Source organism: Aquarana catesbeiana, linkage group LG11 (assembly GCF_042186555.1).
Source record: "Aquarana catesbeiana isolate 2022-GZ linkage group LG11, ASM4218655v1, whole genome shotgun sequence".
Lineage (NCBI taxonomy): Eukaryota > Metazoa > Chordata > Amphibia > Anura > Ranidae > Aquarana > Aquarana catesbeiana.
In genome coordinates, this window is record NC_133334.1 from 7,829,110 (window position 1) to 7,848,509 (window position 19,400).

General features: G+C 45.6%; 1 protein-coding gene across 4 annotated transcripts in view; it reads right to left on the reverse strand.

Moving 5' to 3' along the window:
- The window catches only part of SCUBE2 (signal peptide, CUB domain and EGF like domain containing 2), a 143,940-nt gene extending 134,920 nt beyond the window's left edge, over positions 1 to 9,020 (reverse strand). For all 4 annotated transcript variants that reach the window (XM_073603983.1, XM_073603985.1, XM_073603984.1 and 1 more), the window contains exon 1: positions 7,624 to 9,020. In XM_073603983.1, the coding sequence (XP_073460084.1) occupies positions 7,624 to 7,768 (145 nt within the window). In that variant the 5' untranslated portion in view covers positions 7,769 to 9,020. The remainder of the gene's footprint in view (positions 1 to 7,623) is intronic.
- Between the last annotated feature and the right edge of the window lie 10,380 nt (positions 9,021 to 19,400).

The following is a 19,400-nucleotide window of genomic DNA, read 5'->3' on the forward strand; positions in this document are numbered from 1 at the left end:
GTCCACCGTGGCACCAGTTCTTGTTACCCAGAAAGCTGCCAGTGACCTAGGCCTTGAGTAGGCCTTCAAATCCCTGGGAATTTGAGACTTTCTAGTATATAAACAAAATAGTTTCTCAAATTCATCCAGCTACTAAGCTTTTAGTGGCTTGAAATCCATTTTATGGCCACTAAAGTCCACGAAAAGGTGGCTGGATGTGCTAAATTCTCGTTTCCAGGTAATGTAGTAGTCACCTACATACATGCAGACAATGGAATTCTTATAATTATCACATAATAATGGTAATGCCATTAATTGTCATTTATGGAAGCTTGAAGTCACTTTGAGGAAGTTGATTGGATTTCAGAATTATTCTATTGGGAAGTAATGCTAGATAAGGCCCTTTGATAGACAACACTTGTAAATCCTGTTCCATTCTAACCAAAGTTGTGGCCAGAAGGAAGGCAGTCTTAAGGTAAAAAACTTCAAGGAAGAGTCCACATGAGGAAAGGGTTAAACCCTTCAACACTCTAGATCAGCCTTTCTCAACCTTTTCAACACTGAGGAACCTTTGAAAGAGCTGTACGATCTTAGGGAACCCTAGCTAAAATTACTCTATCTACAACTCATGATACATTAGTGTGATGCTCAGTGAGAAGAATGCTCATTACGCTTGTGGTCATTGGGAAGAATTACCACCTTACAGATTGTTAAAAAGTTCAGTGGCACCAGTAGGAACTTAACTGGGAGACAAAAAAATTGCTCATTGCTCAAGGGACCCCTACCAACCTCTGGAGGAACCCTAGGCTTCCATGGAACCCTGCTTGAGAAACCCTGCTTGAGAAAGATCCAGAGGTGCTACCACTTTTTGCACAGGTGTACAGATAAGGATCGTTTAATTAGAGAATCTTCTACAAGCTATGCATCCAGAAATAATGAATGCACATACATTTGCACCTTGAGTGTACTCAATAATAAGCTGTGCTGTAAAAATTCAAGAACCCATGGTACCTCCAGGGCAGTATGTTTGCTTTTACTGCACCAAAATGAAAACATGTTCCAGTCTTTCACATTATTTCCGTATACAGGTCCTCCTGGGCAACCAAGGGGTTATGGGGATCAGAAAACCCTTGAACTGCCCCAACATCTAGACAATCAATGGGAGAAGAGAAAGACGTAGGCCCAGATGAATGGGCCATGGATGGGAGAGGAGAGATTGTATTCCAAGAGATTCTTTTTTATGGTTTAGAGAAAATAATTCTATGACCTTCTGTTTTTCTGCGAAGCAAAAAGTCCACCATGGGAAAGCCCCATTTCTCTACTATGTAGAGAAAAATGTCTTGATTGATCTTCTGCTCCATCTGGTGAATGGCCTGTTTGCTGAAATCAATCCATTTCTATATTTAGGGACCAACTTATAGGAACTGCGGCCAGAGAACAAACATTTTTCTCCCCCGGGACAAGACTTTTAGTGCTAGATCTAAAAGATCTAGTGACCTGATGGTAGCATCTTCTGGTACCTTGCAGTGCTCTCCCTATGGCCACCAATTCCCTGTAGTTGGACAAAGCTGTAGTCTTTTCCTATACTCTTTGAACCTGAATTGGAGCATGAGCACCTCAAACACTGGCATCTGTAGTGGTCCTTACTGGCTAAGACTGTTTCCAGGGTCACCTGGTCATTTTCCTATCTCCAACCACCAGCCAAATCCAGACATGATGCTGGGGAAGAGGAACTAGTGAGTTCAGAGAATCTGAATCTATTTTGATAGGAGGAAACTTTGTAGCACACTGCCATGAAGCTGTGCCCAAGTGACCACTGGAAAAGAGGAGGTCATTAGTCGCAGAAGTCTCATGAGCTGTCTGAGGCATACTAGAGGATATGCCCTCATTTCCCGAACCATGGGCACAATCTTGGCTTTTCCCGAGTAAGGAAAATTTTCTGAGATACAGAGTCTATTAGGTAACCCAGAAAAATCCTAGTTATGAAGAAGTAGTAAAAAAAAGTCTTCAAATTCACTCTCCATCCTAAGGGTCTACAGGGACTCCAGTACCTTGTGGAGGTTAGATAATAGTTTGCCAGGAAACTGAGCATAATGAAGAGGCACACTCACAAGCAATGCGAGAGACAGATTACAGCTGTTTAAAGTATTTTATGCACCATTCTGAGGAAGTGGCCAGTGTAGTGCCATGAAACTTGTTGACGGTGTGATATACTATTCTGTGAGCAATAACTATCAAATCAACGAAGAATCCATTTCTCCTTCAGATTCGGGCGCCTCTGCTGACACCAGTTTCCTATCTTTTGGGGCTTACAAACCTCTCACTGAGAACACACTGGAATCCTGAGATCACAGAGCGTAGGATCGCCTGGATCACACCCCCCACTGAACATTGAGAGCGACTTTACTCTGCGCAGAGGCAGTCATATTCTGTGCAGGCTTATAGGTTTTCTGATCCCCCACAAGGGAGCTCAGGAACCTTCCAGATGTGAGTAAACCATTGCAATTTACCTTTTCATCCTATATTTCATCCAATTATCTGTCAAACTACTACACTGCCAAGGAACTCTCCCACGGCCTCTGTCTCTTTTTTTCCTCCTTATCTTCGGAGGTACCCCAGCTATGCATAATAAAGGATGTCATCTAGATAAGGAATAACGGAAACCCCCTGTAGAAGTGTGACATCACTTTGCCCAGCACTTTGGTAAATGTCCTCCTGGGTTCTGAAGAGAGCCCGAACAGTAAAGCTTGGAACGGTCGATGTTGAAGGTCATCTGCTGTTTGAACTGCAAGCTGAGATACTTCTGGTGGAGCTGATGTATTGGCATGTATAGATATACATCCTGCAAATCTAACTTGACCACATATGCATCCTTCTGTAAGACTTTCCGCACTGATACTTTTTATCTTGAATCTTTTGTAGGCCAGATATCTGGTTGAGAGAGACAAGGTGGTGGGAGAGGTATGGTTCTAAAGGCTGAAGGTCTTTTTACCTTCATGCATTTCTATGCATGAAGGTAAAAAAACCTTCATTGTGCAGCCCCCCCCCCCCCCCTTATACTCACCTGAGTCCGATCCAGCTACATGCACAAAAGCTCTCCCGGGTCTCTCCTTCCCTCCTCATTGGTTGAGACAAAGCAGCGGGAGCCTTTGGCTCCCGCTGATGTCAATCATGACCAGTAAAGAGGGAGCGGGGCCAAGCCATGATCTGTGTGTCTCAGACCACCTAACTATTCTAAAAAGTCTCCTGACCCCAATAAATACTCTGACACCCCTATAACTTTTAACCCCCTATAAATTCCCTCTACAGGCTACGGAATACTTTTTTAATCCTAAAAAGGAAGTTGTTGAACCCTCTGACCCCCAAAAATTCCCCTAACTACCCCAATATTTCTCTGACACCCCAATAAATTCTCTGGCACCCCTACAACTTTGATAACACCCTTACTTCTTCTCAATCACCATACGACCTCTCAGGCACCCCATATCATTTCTATGACACCCCCCTTGCACCCCTAAAAATAATCCATCACCCCTTCAACTTTTCAGACACCCCATATAATTTATCTGACACCCCTATAACTTCTTAGACACCTCTATGACGTTTTGGACACCTCTGCAACATCTTCAGCACCCCTACAACTTTGCTGTCACCCCACATCATTTATCTGACACCCCAATAATATCTCTGACCTCATAGAATATCACTGACATCCCTATAACTTCTCTAAAACCTCTACAGGTTCCCTGACACTGTTGTGTTTTCTTTCACCCCTTTATAACTTCTCTGACACCCCCACAAATTTTCTGACATATATTATTTTATATATATTATATATTATCTGACATTATATTTCCAACAAGCCCTAAAAGTTCTCTAAGACCCCTACAATTTATCTGATACGCCATTGGCTCCCGCTGCTGTCAATCACAGCCAGTAAAAAGGGAGCGGGGCCAAGCCATGCTCTCTATGTCTCAGACACACAGAGGTGGCTAGGGAGTGAGCAATGCACGAGTGCCCCCAGAGCGAGCAGCTTGACAAGGGGGCCGCTCAGCAGGGGGGAGGGGAAAGGAGTGCCAGCAGGGGACCCAAGAAGAGGAGGATCGGGGCCGCTCCATGCAAAACAATTACAAGAGCAGGTAAGTATAACATGTTTGTTATTTAAGAAAAAAAAAAAGTGAACCTTTACAAATGCTTTAGAGTGACTGCGGAAGGTAAAGATAGTCACTCATGTAGCTGTCCTAGAAGATGGCTGGGGAAAACTTGACAAAGGTTCTTCTAACCCTTCAACACATTATCCAAAACTAAAAAATTATTCTTCAACATTCAAAGGAATCACAGAAATGCTTGGAGCAGCAATGATCAAAATAGAACAATCACAATAATTCATTTTTGGGAGATTTTTGCTGCCGAATTAAGCTACCAAAGTTTGCCTCCGACCAAAAACTGCCTCCTGGACAATACATGAAGCAGGATGGGGTTAAGGCTGGCAGGGGACACATACCAGGCGAGACAATGAGGACAGTTCATAAAGTCTCAGCTGGTGAGCGCTAACGTCACAGTGTCATTGTTATAGGCGAGGAGGAACACGGGGTAAAATATTCCAAATTCCTCTACAGTACTGATAATAGTACTCCAATCACAATACTCCAACGCTTTACGTGAAAGAACATAAACACTATTTTTGCCAACTTTTCCACCACTACAAAAAAAAAAAAAAGACATTTGTTTTTCTAACCACCAACACTGAGAATTACTACAATCAAGGAAATAAAAGTTTATTTTGCTGAGAAAAAACGGATAGCGACTAGTTACTGGGGAGTTGCACCCATAGACAATTATTTAACTGGTGAAGTACCCATGACAGCATCTCCTCTAATATCAGTCCCACGCCAGCATGGTTGACTTTAAGATAAGGCTCAGGCTTTACGCACTCCTGTGAAAGTTAATGAGCTGTGGGGTATGAGCTGCTAAGCAACTTTGTTAAGACAACTGGCTCTTCTGAGAGATATTTACAAACAGGACCATGCGGGGAGAAGCATGTCATCACTGGTTGGATGTCAAAAATATCTATCAATCAATATACTGATTAGCATTAATTACATGGGCACTGTGTGTTTGTATATATATACACACACACATACACACAAGATAGATAGATAGATAGATAGATAGATAGATAGATAGATAGATAGATAGATAGATAGATAGATAGATAGATAGATAGATAGATAGATAGATAGAGAGATAGAGAGATAGATAGATAGACATACACACACAAAAGTATTGGGACGCCTGCCTTTACACACACATGAAATTTAATGGCCTCCCAGTCTTAGTCTGTAGGGTTCAGTATTGAGTTGGCTCCGCCCTTTGCAGCTATAACAGCTTCAACTCTTCTGGGAAGGTCGTCCACAAGGTTTAGGAGGGTGTCTATGGGAATGTTTGACCATTCTTCCAGAAGCGCATTTGTGAGGTCAGGCACTGATGTTGGAATGAGAAGGCGTGGCTCGCAGTCTTCGCTCTAATTCATCCCAAAGGTGTTCTATCAAGTTGAGGTCAGGACTCTGTGCAGGCCAGTCAAGTTCCTCCACCCCAAACTCGCTCATCCATGTCTTTATGGACCTTACTTCGTGCACTGGTGGGCAGTCATGTTGGAACAGGAAGGGGCCGTCCCCAAACTGTTCCCACAAAGTTGAGAGCATGATATTGCCCAAAATGTCTTCGTATGCTGACGCCTTAAGAGTTCCCTTCACTGGAACTAAGGGGCCCCAACCCCTGAAAAACATCCCCGCACCATAATCCCTCCTCCACCAAATGATTTGGACCAGTGCACAAAGCAAGGTCCATAAAGACATGTATGAGCGAGTTTGGGGTGGAGGAACTTGACTGGCCGGACTTTAACCCGATGGAACAGCTTTGGGATGAATTAGAGCGGAGACTGCAAGCCAGGCCTTCTCATCCATTATTAGTGCCTGACCTCACAAATGCTCTTCTGGAAGAATGGTCAAACATTCCCATAGACACCCTCCTAAACCTTGTGGACAGCCTTCCCAGAAGAATTGAAGCTGTTGTAACTGCAAATGGTGGGTCAACTCAACATTGAACCCTACAGACTAAGACTGGGATGCCATTAAAGTTCATGTGCGTGTAAAGGCAGGCTTCCCAATACTTTTGACAATATAGTGTGTGTGTGTGTGTGTATATATATATATATACACACACATATACATATACACACACATATACATATACACATACTGTATATATACACTATATGGTCAAAGGTATTTGAACCCTTCTCCAGATGATGGAGTTCAGGTGTCTCCATTTGAGCATATGACAATACTACATCATATAAAAACAACGTAGACAACTGTGCTCTTCCAACCTTGTGGTAACAGTTTGGTGAAGACCCTTTCCTGTACCCACCCCCGCGTGTGTACAAAGCCAGCTCCATACAGATATTGTGTGACCAGTCTGGTGTGGAGGAACTCAGGCGTCCTGCGGAGAGCCCTGACCTCAACCTTTCTGAACACCTTTGTGGTGAATCATAACGCTGATGGTGAGAGAGGTCTTCTCATCCAACAGCAGTACCTGACCTCACAAACAAGCACAAATTCCCACAGACACCCTCCAAAATCATGTGCAAAGTCTTCCCGGAAGAGTGGAGGTTATTGTCACCACAAAGGGGGCAACTCCATATTAATGGCCATGGTTTTGGCATGGGATGTTGAACAAACTTATACAGGTGCGATAGTCAGGTCTACAAAATTTTTTGGCTATACAAAGCATTTTATTATCACTGTACCCATACATGGGGTATAATGATTGCACATCAGCTGTCATGCAACTTTTCTGTGGAGTAATAAAAATGACTAAGCAGCAAGACATAGTTAGACCCCCTCTTTATTCACCAACCCCCCTTTCCCATTATCCCTGCATACATACTATGACAATGGGATGCTTCCAGTAGACCCCCCCCCCCCCCCCACACACACACCCAATACACTGTTGCAGTCTGACAGGTAACATAGGGTCTGATTCAAATGGTAGTCCAATTTACACCAACAACCTGCAAACATGGCACAATTATGATGGACCTCCATTATCAAGATGTCTCAGGTAAAACCTGTCTGTTACCCCACAGCTGCCCATCACATTCGGGACCACACTAGAAAACTATGGTAAGAACAGGTTTAATCTGATTAGTGGCTATAGAGCAGGGGTCTCCAAACTTTCTAAGCAAAGGGCCAGTCAGGCTTTAGAGGGGCCAGACTGTGGCCAGTGGGAGTAGAATATGCCCCAACATCAGTGTCCCATCATTGGTGTCAATGTGGGAAATAGTGCCCCATTGTTGGTATCAGTGGAAAGAATAGTGCCCGATTGATGGTGTCAGTAGGGGGAATGGTGCCCCACCATTGGTGTCAGTTGGTGAAATAGTGCCCCAAGGGCCAGATAATTGCAAGCAAAGGGCCACATCCGGCCCCGGGCTGCAATTTGGAGACCACTACTATGGAGCAACAGGTTTTTTCAGACAGTTTGATACTTGGGAGACAATGTATCAAACTGCTTTAGCCACCAGCAGGGCAGATAGCAATCACTGACAAGTCATAACTACAGAGGCAATACTGAGATACTTACAGTTATGAGTGCGTGCAGCAGGGTGCGGAGAAGTGCAGACAGGTAGCAACAGCAGGAAGAACGGGAAGGGGGCCCCTAGGGACCCCATAGTGCCAAAGAAGATAGAAGGTGCTCCACCAAGCACTACACCCCAGGGGAGTTTCATCCAGAAGAAGTCTCAGTTTTAGCCCTTCCTTCACTTCAGTAATCTGCCCCCAAGGAGCTTCTTTTTTGTAAATTATCCTGGCCTCCCCACTCCTAAATAACTGCTCCTCCTATGATTAAAAATGTGGTTTGTGGAGACCCCTCAAAATAGAGACCCTTCAGTATACAGATACTGTCCTCCTAGATACTACTCCTCACCCCAGTCTATGTCCTCTTCCTAAAACCCCTTCCCCACTCCAAGACTTATATATTAAGACCCTTATATCTCCAAACTTATACTAAACATGCATCTCTTCTCTAAAAATTTCCTTTAAACATATTTTCTCCCTACAGACTTCTAAAAAAAAGAGGCTTTCCTGTCTCTTCCAGGGTCTTTCCTGGTTGATTGCTTAAGAGACCCCTGGCTCCCCCTCCTGTGAACCCTGTTCTGCCCCCAGGTCACCCCTTTTCTGCTCTGGACATTGGACAGAAACTTCCCAAAGTCTATTCGCTTACCACCCAACTATTCTAAAAAAGTCTCTAGACCCCAATAAATACTCTGACACCCCTAGAACTTTTTTAACCCCCTATAATTATCCCTGACCCCCAAAATAAATTCCCCTAACTACCCCAATATTTCTCTGACACCCCTATAATTTCTTTGGCACCCCTACAACTTTTCTGGACACTTTAACTACTTCTCAATCACCATACAACCTCTCAGACACCCCATTTCATTTCCATGACACCCCTATAACTTCCCTTGCACCCCTACAAATAATCACCCCTCCAATTTGTTTCGGACACCCCTATAATATCACTGACACTCCTTCAACTTCTCAGACACCTCTACGACTTCGCTGTCACCCCACATCATTTATCCGACACCCCTTTAACTTCTCTGACACCCGTATTATATTTCCAACAAACCCCTACATGTTCTCCAACACCCCTAAAAGTTATCTGATACACCACATTATCCCATGACACCCCCACAATTTTTCTGCCTCCCTAAAATATCTGTGACACCCCCACAAGTTCTCCGACACCCTACAACTTATCAAACTCCCTACAAGTTCCCCAACGATCCTATAAATTCTCAGGACCCCAAAAGAAGCAGCAGACACCCCGATCCCTCCTGCGTACCCCGCACTCTGCACCCCCTTTCCCCCTTCACAGTGCCCCCGGATCCGGTGCCAGTCGGTGTCGGTCGGTGCTCCGCTGACATGTGTTGTGTCTCCGGCTGTGCTGGCTGCACTGAGCCGCCTCTCCTCCTCCCCTTTCCCTCCCCCTACTGGGCTCTGAGTGCCCTCCTCCCCTCCCCCAGTCCCTGCCTGGGTGGGGGGGGGCACTATAGGTACCAGCAGGCCAGCTTCTGCCCTCTCCTACCCCCACCACCAGCAGTCCTCTAATACCAGTATTGGGTGTTACTGTCACTGATAGGGGGGACTACAATTACCAGCAGCACCAGGCACCCTATAGCATCTCTCTAGAACTACAAGTCACTAGGGGTCCTGAAAGGCACAAGCCATGCTGGGATTAGTAGTTCCCCAGCAGTCACTGGTGATCACTTCTATGGCATGCTGGGATTAGTAGTTTTCCAGCAGTCACTGGTGATCACTTCTATAGCATGCTGGGATTAGTAGTTCCCCAGCAGTCACTGGTGATCACTTCTATGGCATGCTGGGATTAGTAGTTCCCCAGCAGTCATTGGCGATCACTTCTATGACATGCTGGGATTAGTAGTTCCCCAGCAGTCACTAGTGATCACTTCTATGGCATCCTGGGATTAGTAGTTCCTCACAATCAGTGGTGATCACTAATATGGCATGCTGGGATTAGTAGTTCCTCAGCAGTCACTGGTGATCATTTCTATGGCAGTAAAAGGGACATTGAGGTTTGCTAAGTGGAGAAGAACTACAACTCCCAGCATTCTCCCTTGTGCCCGGTTCTATAGTCAATTTATTTGCTGCCGTTGTTGATTTGCCAGGTAAGCCAGACATGCTGGGACTTTAAGTTCCCATTCTTGAACTGTCAAGAACTACAGGTCACACAATAACCACCCCCAGAGTCGCCTGAGATAGAGGTCAGCATGCTGGGACTTGTGATTCCCTAGCAGGAACAGCAATATGAGACTCTTCAACTGACATGGAACTACAAGTCTCAGCATAACCACTCCCAGGGTCCCTGGCTGCAAAAGATCTCTACAGCCCCTATCTCTTCTCAATGTAAAATAAGTTGCCCTGAGCAGGAAGAGATTAATGTCCATTGCTAGCCCCCCCTCCAACACCCACTTTCACACCCTGATGTCACCCTGAGTGGAAAAGCTGACAGTATTCCTCTGTACTGTGTGTAGTGTCTGCACCCTGCTCCCACAATCCTTCACTGCTGGCTTGCCTGACACTAAAGGGTTAATGGAGAGAACATCCAGCAGAGGTGATCTGCAGAACCAGAACACATCAGATCCAGAGATCGAAAACCCAGGTGATCCACATAGCTGGAACACAGGAGATCCAGAATCTAGGAGATCCACAGAGCTGGGACACAGGAGATCCACATAGCTGGGACACAGGAGATCCAGAATCTAGTAGATCCACAAAACTGGGACACAGGAGATCCACATAGGTGGGACACAGGAGATCCAGGATCTAGTAGATCCACAAAACTGGAACACAGGAGATCCAGAATCTAGGAGATCCACAGAGCTGGAACACAGGAGATCCAGAATCTAGGAGATCTACAGAGCTGGGACATAGGAGACCCAGAATCTAGTAGATCCACACAGCTGGAACAGATGAGATCCACAGAGCTGGGACACTGGAGATCCAGAATCTAGGAGATCCACAGAGCTGGAACACATGAGATCCAGAATCTAGGAGATCCACAGAGCTGGAACACAGGAGATTCACAGAGTTTGAACAAAGGAGATCCAGGGATCCACCGAGCTGGAACACAGGAGATCCAGGAGATCCACAGAGTTGGAACACAGGAGATCCAAAATCTAGTTGATTCACAGAGCTGGGACACAGGAGATCCAGAATCTAGGAGATCCACAGAGCTGGAACATAGGAGATCCAGAATCTAGGAGATCCACAGAGCTGGAACACAGGAGATCCACAGAGACGGAACACAGGAGATCCAGATTATAGGAGATCCAAAATCTAGTCTATTAACAGAGCTGGGACACAGGAGATCCAGTATCTAGGAGATCCACAGAGCTGGAACACAGGAGATCCAAAATCTAGGAGATCCACAGAGCTGAAACACATGAGATCCACAGAGTTGGGATACAGGATTTCCAGAGATCCAGGTGATCCACAGAGCCAGGACACAGGAGATTTAAAATCTAGGACATCCACAGAGTTGGAACACAGGAAATCCACAGAGTTGGAACACAGGAGATCCAGAGAACCAGGTGATCCACAGAGCCAGAACTCAGGAGATCCAGAATCTAGGAGAGCCACAGAGCTGGGACACAGGAGATCCAGAATTTAGGGGATCCACAGAGCTGGAACTCATGAGATCCAAAATCTAGGAGATCCACAGAGCTGGAACACATAAGATACAGAATGTAGGAGATCCACAGAGCTGAAAAAGAGGAGATCTGGAATCTTGGAGATCCACAGAGTTGGAACATAGGAGATTCACGGAGCTGGAACACAGGAGATCCACAGAGTTGGAACACAGGAGATCCAGAGATCCAGGTGATCCACAGAGCCGGAACACAGGAGATCCAAAATCTAGTCGATTCACAGAGCTGGGACACAGGAGATCCAGAATCTAGGAGATCAACAGAGCTGGAACACAGGAGATCCAGAATCTAGGAGATACACAGAGCCGGAACACAGGAGATCCACAGAGTTGGAACACAGGAGATCCAGAGAACCAGGTGATCCACAGAGCCGGAACTCAGGAGATCCCGAGTCTAGGAGATCCACAGAGCTGGGACACAGGAGATCCACAGAGGTGGAACACAGGATATCCAGAGATCCACAGAACTGGAACACATGTGATCCAAAATCTAGTCGATCCACAGAGCTGGGACCCAGGAGATCCAGAATCTAGGAGATCCACAGAGCTGGAACACAGGAGATTCATAGATCCAGGTGATCCACAGAGCTGGAACACATGAGATCCAAAATCTAGGAGATCCACAGAGCTGGAACACATGAGATCCAGAATCTAGGAGATCCACAGAGCTGAAAAAGAGGAGATCCAGAATCTTGGAGATCCACAGAGTTGGAACACAGGAGATCCAGAATCTAGGAGATCCACGGAGCTGGAACACAGGAGATTCACAGAGTTGGAACACAGGAGATCCATAATCTAGGAGATCCACAGAGCTGAAACACAGGAGATCCACAGAGTTGGAACAAAGAAGATCCAGGGATCCACAGAGCTGGAACACAGGAAATTCAAAGAGTTGGAACACAGGAGATCCAGAGATCCAGGTGATCCACAGAGCCGGAACACAGGAGATCCGAAATCTAGTCGATTCACAGAGCTGGGACACAGGAGATCCAGAATCTAGGAGATCAACAGAGCTGGAACACAGGAGATCCAGAATCTAGGAGATCCACAGAGCCGGAACACAGGAGATTCACAGAGTTGGAACACAGGAGATCCAGATTCTAGGAGATCCAGAATCTAGGAGATCCACAGAGCTGGAACAAAGGAGATCCAGGGATCCACAGAGCTGGAACAAAGGAGATCCAGAGAGTTGGAACACAGGAGATCCAGAGATCGAGGTGATCCACAGAGCTGGAACACAGGAGATCCAAAATCTAGTTGATTCACAAAGCTGGCACACAGGAGATCCAGTATCTTGGAGACCCACAGAGCTGAAACACAGCAGATCTAAAATCTATGAGATCCACGGAGTTGGAACACAGGAAATCCACAGAGTTGGAAGACAGGAGATCCAGAGATCCAGGTGATCCACAGAGCTGGAACTCAGGAGATCCAGAATCTAGGAGATCCACAGAGCTGGGACACAGGAGATCAATAATCTAGGAGATCCACAGAGTTGGAACACAGGAGATCCAGAGATCCACAGAGCTGGAACACAGGTGATCCAAAATCTAGTCGATCCACAGAGCTGGGACACAGGAGATCCAGAATTTAGGGGATCCACAGAGCTGGAACACATGAGATCCAAAATCTAGGAGATCCACAGAGCTGGAACACATGAGATACAGAATGTAGGAGATCCACAGAGCTGAAAAAGAGGAGATCCGGAATCTTGGAGATCCACAGAGTTGGAACATAGGAGATTCACGGAGCTGGAACACAGGAGATCCACAGAGTTGGAACACAGGTGATCCAGATGATCCACAGAGCTGGAACATAGGAAGATCCAGAATCTAGGAGATCCACAGAGCTAAGACAAAGGAGATTCAGAATCTAGGAAGTCCACAGAGCTGGGGCACAGGAGATACACAGAGCTGGAACACAGGAGATCCAGAGAGTTGGAACACAGGGAATCCACAGAGCTGGGACACAAGAGATCCAAAATCTAGGAAGTCCACAGAGCTGGGACACAGGAGATCCAGAATTTAGGGGATCCACAGAGCTGGAACACATGAGATCCAAAATCTAGGAGATCCACAGAGCTGGAACACATGAGATACAGAATGTAGGAGATCCACAGAGCTGAAAAAGAGGAGATCCGGAATCTTGGAGATCCACAGAGTTGGAACATAGGAGATTCACGGAGCTGGAACACAGGAGATCCACAGAGCTGGAACATAGGAAGATCCAGAATCTAGGAGATCCACAGAGCTAAGACAAAGGAGATTCAGAATCTAGGAAGTCCACAGAGCTGGGGCACAGGAGATACACAGAGCTGGAACAAAGGAGATCCAGAGAGTTGGAACACAGGGAATCCACAGAGCTGGGACACAAGAGATCCAAAATCTAGGAAGTCCACAGAGCTGGGACACAGGAGATCCACAGAGCTGGAACACAGGAGAACCACAGAGTTGGAACACAGGAGATTCAGAGATCCAGAGAGCTGCAACACAGGAGATCCAAAATCTAGGAGATCCACAGAGCTGGAACACAGGAGATCCAAAATCTAGGATTGTGTAGGTTTAGGTTCCGAAAATAGGGGAACACCCTCAGAGTAGGCACCACATCCCAAACAAAAATTTGATTATGAGTAAAGGGAGAGGAGGGATTTTAACGGTGCAAGTTAGTTACATATAGAAAATGATTATGATATCTTATCTCTTTTTCTTAAAAAAACACAATTTTATTGTTAACATTAAAAACAAGCACATATACTCATCAAATGTGACAATACAGTTAAAACAAAGCAAAAGTGGTCAAAAAATAGGGAATGGCAGGTAGGATATACACTACATATTCATAAATAGTGGTCATTGCATACTAGCCCAATGCAATGACCACTATTTATGAATATGTAGTGTATATCCTACCTGCCATTCCCTATTTTTTGACCACTTTTGCTTTGTTTTAACTGTATTGTCACATTTGATGAGTATATGTGCTTGTTTTTAATGTTAACAATAAAATTGTGTTTTTTTAAGAAAAAGAGATAAGATATCATAATCATTTTCTATATGTAACTAACTTGCACCGTTAAAATCCCTCCTCTCCCTTTACTCATAACCAAAATCTAGGAGTTCCACAGAGTTGGAACACAGGAGATCCAGAGATCCACAGAGCTGGAACACAGGAGACCCAAAATCTAGGAGATCCACAGAGTTGGAAAACAGGAGATCCAGAGATCCAGGTGATCCACAGAGCCAGAACACAGGAGATTCAGAATCTAGAAAATCCACAGATCTGGGACACAGGAGATCAAAAATCCAGGAGATCCACAGAGCTGGAACACATGAGATCAACAGAGTTGGAAAACAGGGGATCCAGAGATCCATAGAGCTGGAACACAGGAGATCCAAAATCTAGGAAATCCACAGAGTTGGAACTTAGGAGATCCAGGTGATCCACAGACCCGAAACACAGGAGATCCAGAATCTAGGAGATCCACAGAGCTGGAACACATGAGATTCAGAATCTAGGAGATCCACAGAGGTGGAACACAGGAGATCCAGAGATCCAGGTGATCCACAGAGTGAGCAGGAATACAGGAGATCCAAAATCTAGGAGATCCACAGAGCTGGAACACAGGAGATCCACAGAGTTGGAACACAGGAGATCCAGAATCCAGGAGATCCACAGAGCTGGAACACAGAAGATCCAGGTGATCCACAGAACCAGAATCCAATAGATACATACAGCCAAAGCACAGGAGATCCGGAACCTATGTGAAACACAGAGTCAGAACATAGGAGATCCAGAACCTATGTGATCCACAGAGATTTGTCTTTGTGGGTCACCTGGGTTCTGGCTCTCCTGTGTCCTGGCTCTTGCGAATCACCTCGCTTCTAGATCTCGTGTGTTCCAGGACTGTGGGTCACCTGTGTTCTGGATCTAATGTGTTTGAGCACTATGGATATCCTGGATTCTGAAACTCTGGATCTCCCGTGTTCTGGCTCTGTGGATTACCAGGGTTCTGGAATACAAAATTTCCAGAACCCAGGTGATTCACAGAGCCAGAACACAGGCAATCCAGAACCCTGGTGAACCACATTGCTGCCACACAGAAGATCTAGAATCCAGGTGACCCATAAAACCAGATTTTCGGAGGATCCAGAACTCAGGAATCCAAGAAGCTGGAACACAGGAGATCTACAAAAAAGGATCTACAAAGCAGGACACGAGTGATCCAGACCCCAAGTGATCCACAACCAAAACATGGAGATACACAGAAACTAGGTAATCCGAAAGCCTTAACACAAGGGATCCAGAGCCCAGGTGATCCACAGTGCCAGAACATGTGAAATCCAGAAACCAGGTGATCCACAACTAGAACACAGGGGGACCACAGAACCCACATGATCCACAGGACTGGAGCTCAGGAGATCCAAAATCTACATAGGTTATCTGCACAGGTCATACAGGTCATCCACAGAACCAGAACACAGGAGATCCGCAAGGGCAGGAAGCCAGGAGGTCCACAGAACCAAGACACAGGAGATCCAGATAATAGGAAAGTGATATTAAATCCGTAAAATAAAAAACAAAAACAAGGTAATATTTTGGGATAAAATCTCCAGTGTTATTTAAGTGCTGAAAGTTTCCACAACAAAAACTCCCCCAATGTTGTTTCCAGCAAACAATATTTGGTAGTAAAGTCAAAGCCAGGGCAGTTCCTGAAGCCCAATTCCTGAAGTACCCCTCTGGGTGTCTGGTCCTAAAAAAGTCTCGACCTTTTATTATATGTTAAATCTGCATTAGTAAAGTCCTGACATGTCACAATATACAGTGCCTTGAAAAAGTATTCACACCCCTTGAAATTTTCCAAATTTTTTCATGTTACAACCAAAAACGTAAATGTATTTTATTGGGTTTTTATGTAATAGACCAACACAAAGTGACACATAATTGTGAAGTGGAAGGAAAATGATAAATGATACAAATAAATATGTGAAAAGTGTGGGGGGGGGGGGCATTTGTATTCAGCCCCCTTTACTCCGATACCCCTAACTAAAATCTAGAGGAACCAATTGCCTTCAGAAGTCATCTAATTAGTAAATAGAGCCCACCTGTGTGTCATTTAATCTCAGTATAAATACAGCTGTTCTGTGAAGCCCTTGAAGGTTTGTTAGAGAACCTTAGTGAACAAACAGCATCATGAAGGCCAAGGAACACACCAGACAGGTCAGGGATAAAGTTGTGAAGAAGTATAAAGCAGGGTTAGGTTATAAAAAAAATTTCCCAAGCTTTGACCATCTCACGGAGCTCTGTTCAATCCATCATTCGAAAATGGAAAGAGTATGGCACAACTGCAAACCTACCAAGACATGGCCGTCCACCTAAACTGACCGGCCGGGCAAGGAGAACATTCATCAGAGAAGAGCCAAGAGGTCCATGGTAACTCTGGAGGAGCTGCAGAGATCCACAGCTCAGGTGGGAGAATCTGTCCACAGGACAACTATTAGTCGTGTTCTCCACAAATCTGCCCTTTATGGAAAAGTGGCAAAAAGCCATTGTTGAAAGAAATCCATAAGAAGTCCCATTTGCAGTTTGCGAGAAGCCATGTGGAGGACACAGCAAACATGTGGAAGAAGGTGATCTGGTCAGTTAAGACCAAAATTGAGATTTTTGGTCTAAAAGCAAAACGCTATGTGTGGAGGAAATCTAACACTGCACATCACCCTGAACACACCATCCCCACCGTGAAACATGGTGGTGGCAGCATCATGTTGTGGGGATGCTTTTCTTTAGTAGGGACAGGGAAGCTGGTCAGAGTTGATGGGAAGATGGATGGAGCCAAATATAGGACAATCTTAGAAGAAAACCTGTTTGAGTCAGCAAAAGACCTGAGACTGGGGTGGAGGTTCACCTTCCAGCAGGACAAGGACCCTAAACATACAGCAGGAGGAATAGTGTCCCATCATTGGTGTCAGTGGGAGGAATAGAGCCTCATCAATGGTGTCAGTGGGAGGAATAGTGCTCCATCATTGGTGTCAGTGAGGGGAATAGTGCCCCATCCATGGTATCAGTGGGAAGAATAGTGCCCCATCATTGGTATCAGTGGGAGGAGTAGTGTCCCATCATTGCTGCCAGTGGGAGGAATAATGCCCCATCGTTGGTATTAGTGGGAGGAATAGTGCCCCATCATTGGTATCAGTGGGAGGAATACTGCCGCATCATTGGTGTCAGTAGGAGGAATAGTGTCCCATCATTGGTGTCAGAAGGAGGAAAAGTGCCCCATCATTGGTGTCAGTAGTAGGAATAGTGCCTCATCATTGGTGTCAGTGGGAGGAATATTGCCCCATCATTGGTGTTAGTGAGAGGAATAGTGCCCCATCATTGGTGTCAGTGGAAGGAATAGAGTGGCAGGAACTTTTATCCTGCCCTTGAGACCTTATGCCCCCCCACTGTAAGCAACAGTGGGGGGCACAAAGTCCCAAGGGCAGGATAAAAGCAAGCAAAGGGTGGCATCCGGCCCCGGGGCTGCAGTTTGGAGACCAGCGCTCTAAGCCAATAGAGTTCAGGAAGGCTGGTCTACACCATCATGAGTGTGTCAAGTGTGTGCGCTTTGCCTAAATAATTTGCATTACAAGTTGGTCCTCTATCCTCCTGGTGCCAAATCTCTGGCCCAGGGGCTATATGGGGCTCTTTGGTACTTTCAGTGTGGCCCTTGGAACCCCACCTGTTAGTATTTTGAGAAGGATCGCTGGCTAGTAAAGGGGTTGTAATGACAATGATCTCTGACAGTCTCACGTAACATGTCCTCAATCTCTGATTGTCTTCTGCAGCATGTTCCCGGTCTCCAACCAAGCCTATAGACCATCCACAGTCTCTGACCATTTCTTGAATGATGTCATCAGTCTCTGACCATCTCCTGAATGATGTCCACAGTCTCTGACAATCTCCTGAATTATGTCCTCAGTCTATGACCATTTCCTAAATATTGTCCTCTCTGACCATCTCCTTAATGATGTCCTCAGTCTCTGACCATCTCCTGAATAATGTCCTCAGTCTCTGACCATCTCCTGAATGATGTCCTCAGTCTCTGACCATCTTCTGAATGATGTCCTCAGTCTCTGACCATCTTCTGAATGATGTCCACAGTCTCTGACCATCTCCTGAATTATGTCCTCTCTGACAATCTCCTGAATAATGTCCTCAGTCTCTGACCATCTCCTGAATGATGTCCTCAGTCTCTGTCCATCTTCTGATTGATGTCCACAGTCTCTGACCATCTCCTGAATTATGTCCTCAGTCTCTGACCATCTCCTGAATGATGTCCTCAGTCTCTGACCATCTCCTGAATGATGTCCTCAGTCTCTGACCATCTCCTGAATGATGTCCTCAGTCTCTGACCATCTTCTGAATGATGTCCACAGTCTCTGACCATCTCCTGAATCATGTCCTCAGTCTCTGACCATCTTCTGAATGATGTCCTCAGTCTCTGACCATCTTCTGAATGATGTCCTCAGTCTCTGACCATCTCCTGAATTATGTCCTCAGTCTGTGACCATCTCCTGAATGATGTCCTCAGTCTATGACCATCTCCTGAATGATGTCCTCAGTCTGTGACCATCTCCTGAATGATGTCCTCAGTCTCTGACCATCTTCTGAATGATGTTCACAGTCTCTGACCATCTTCTGAATGATGTTCACAGTCTCTGACCATCTCCTGAATGATGTCCACAGTCTCTGACCATTTTCTGAATTATGTCCTCAGTCTCTGACCATCTCCTGAATTATGTCCTCAGTCTCTGACCATCTCCTGAACGATGTCCTCAGTCTCTGACCATCTCCTGAATTATGTCCTCAGTCTCTGACCATCTCCTGAATGATGTCCTCAGTCTCTGACCATCTCCTGAATGATGTCCTCAGTCTCTGACCATCTCCTGAATGATGTCCTCAGTCTCTGACCATCTCCTGAATGATGTCCTCAGTCTCTGACCATCTCCTGAATGATGTCCTCAGTCTCTGACCATCTCCTGAATGATGTCCTCAGTCTCTGACCATCTCCTGAATGATGTCCTCAGACTCTGACAGTATTCTATAGTACTGCATTACTGAATACTGTGTGGGGCCCCCTTGGTGAT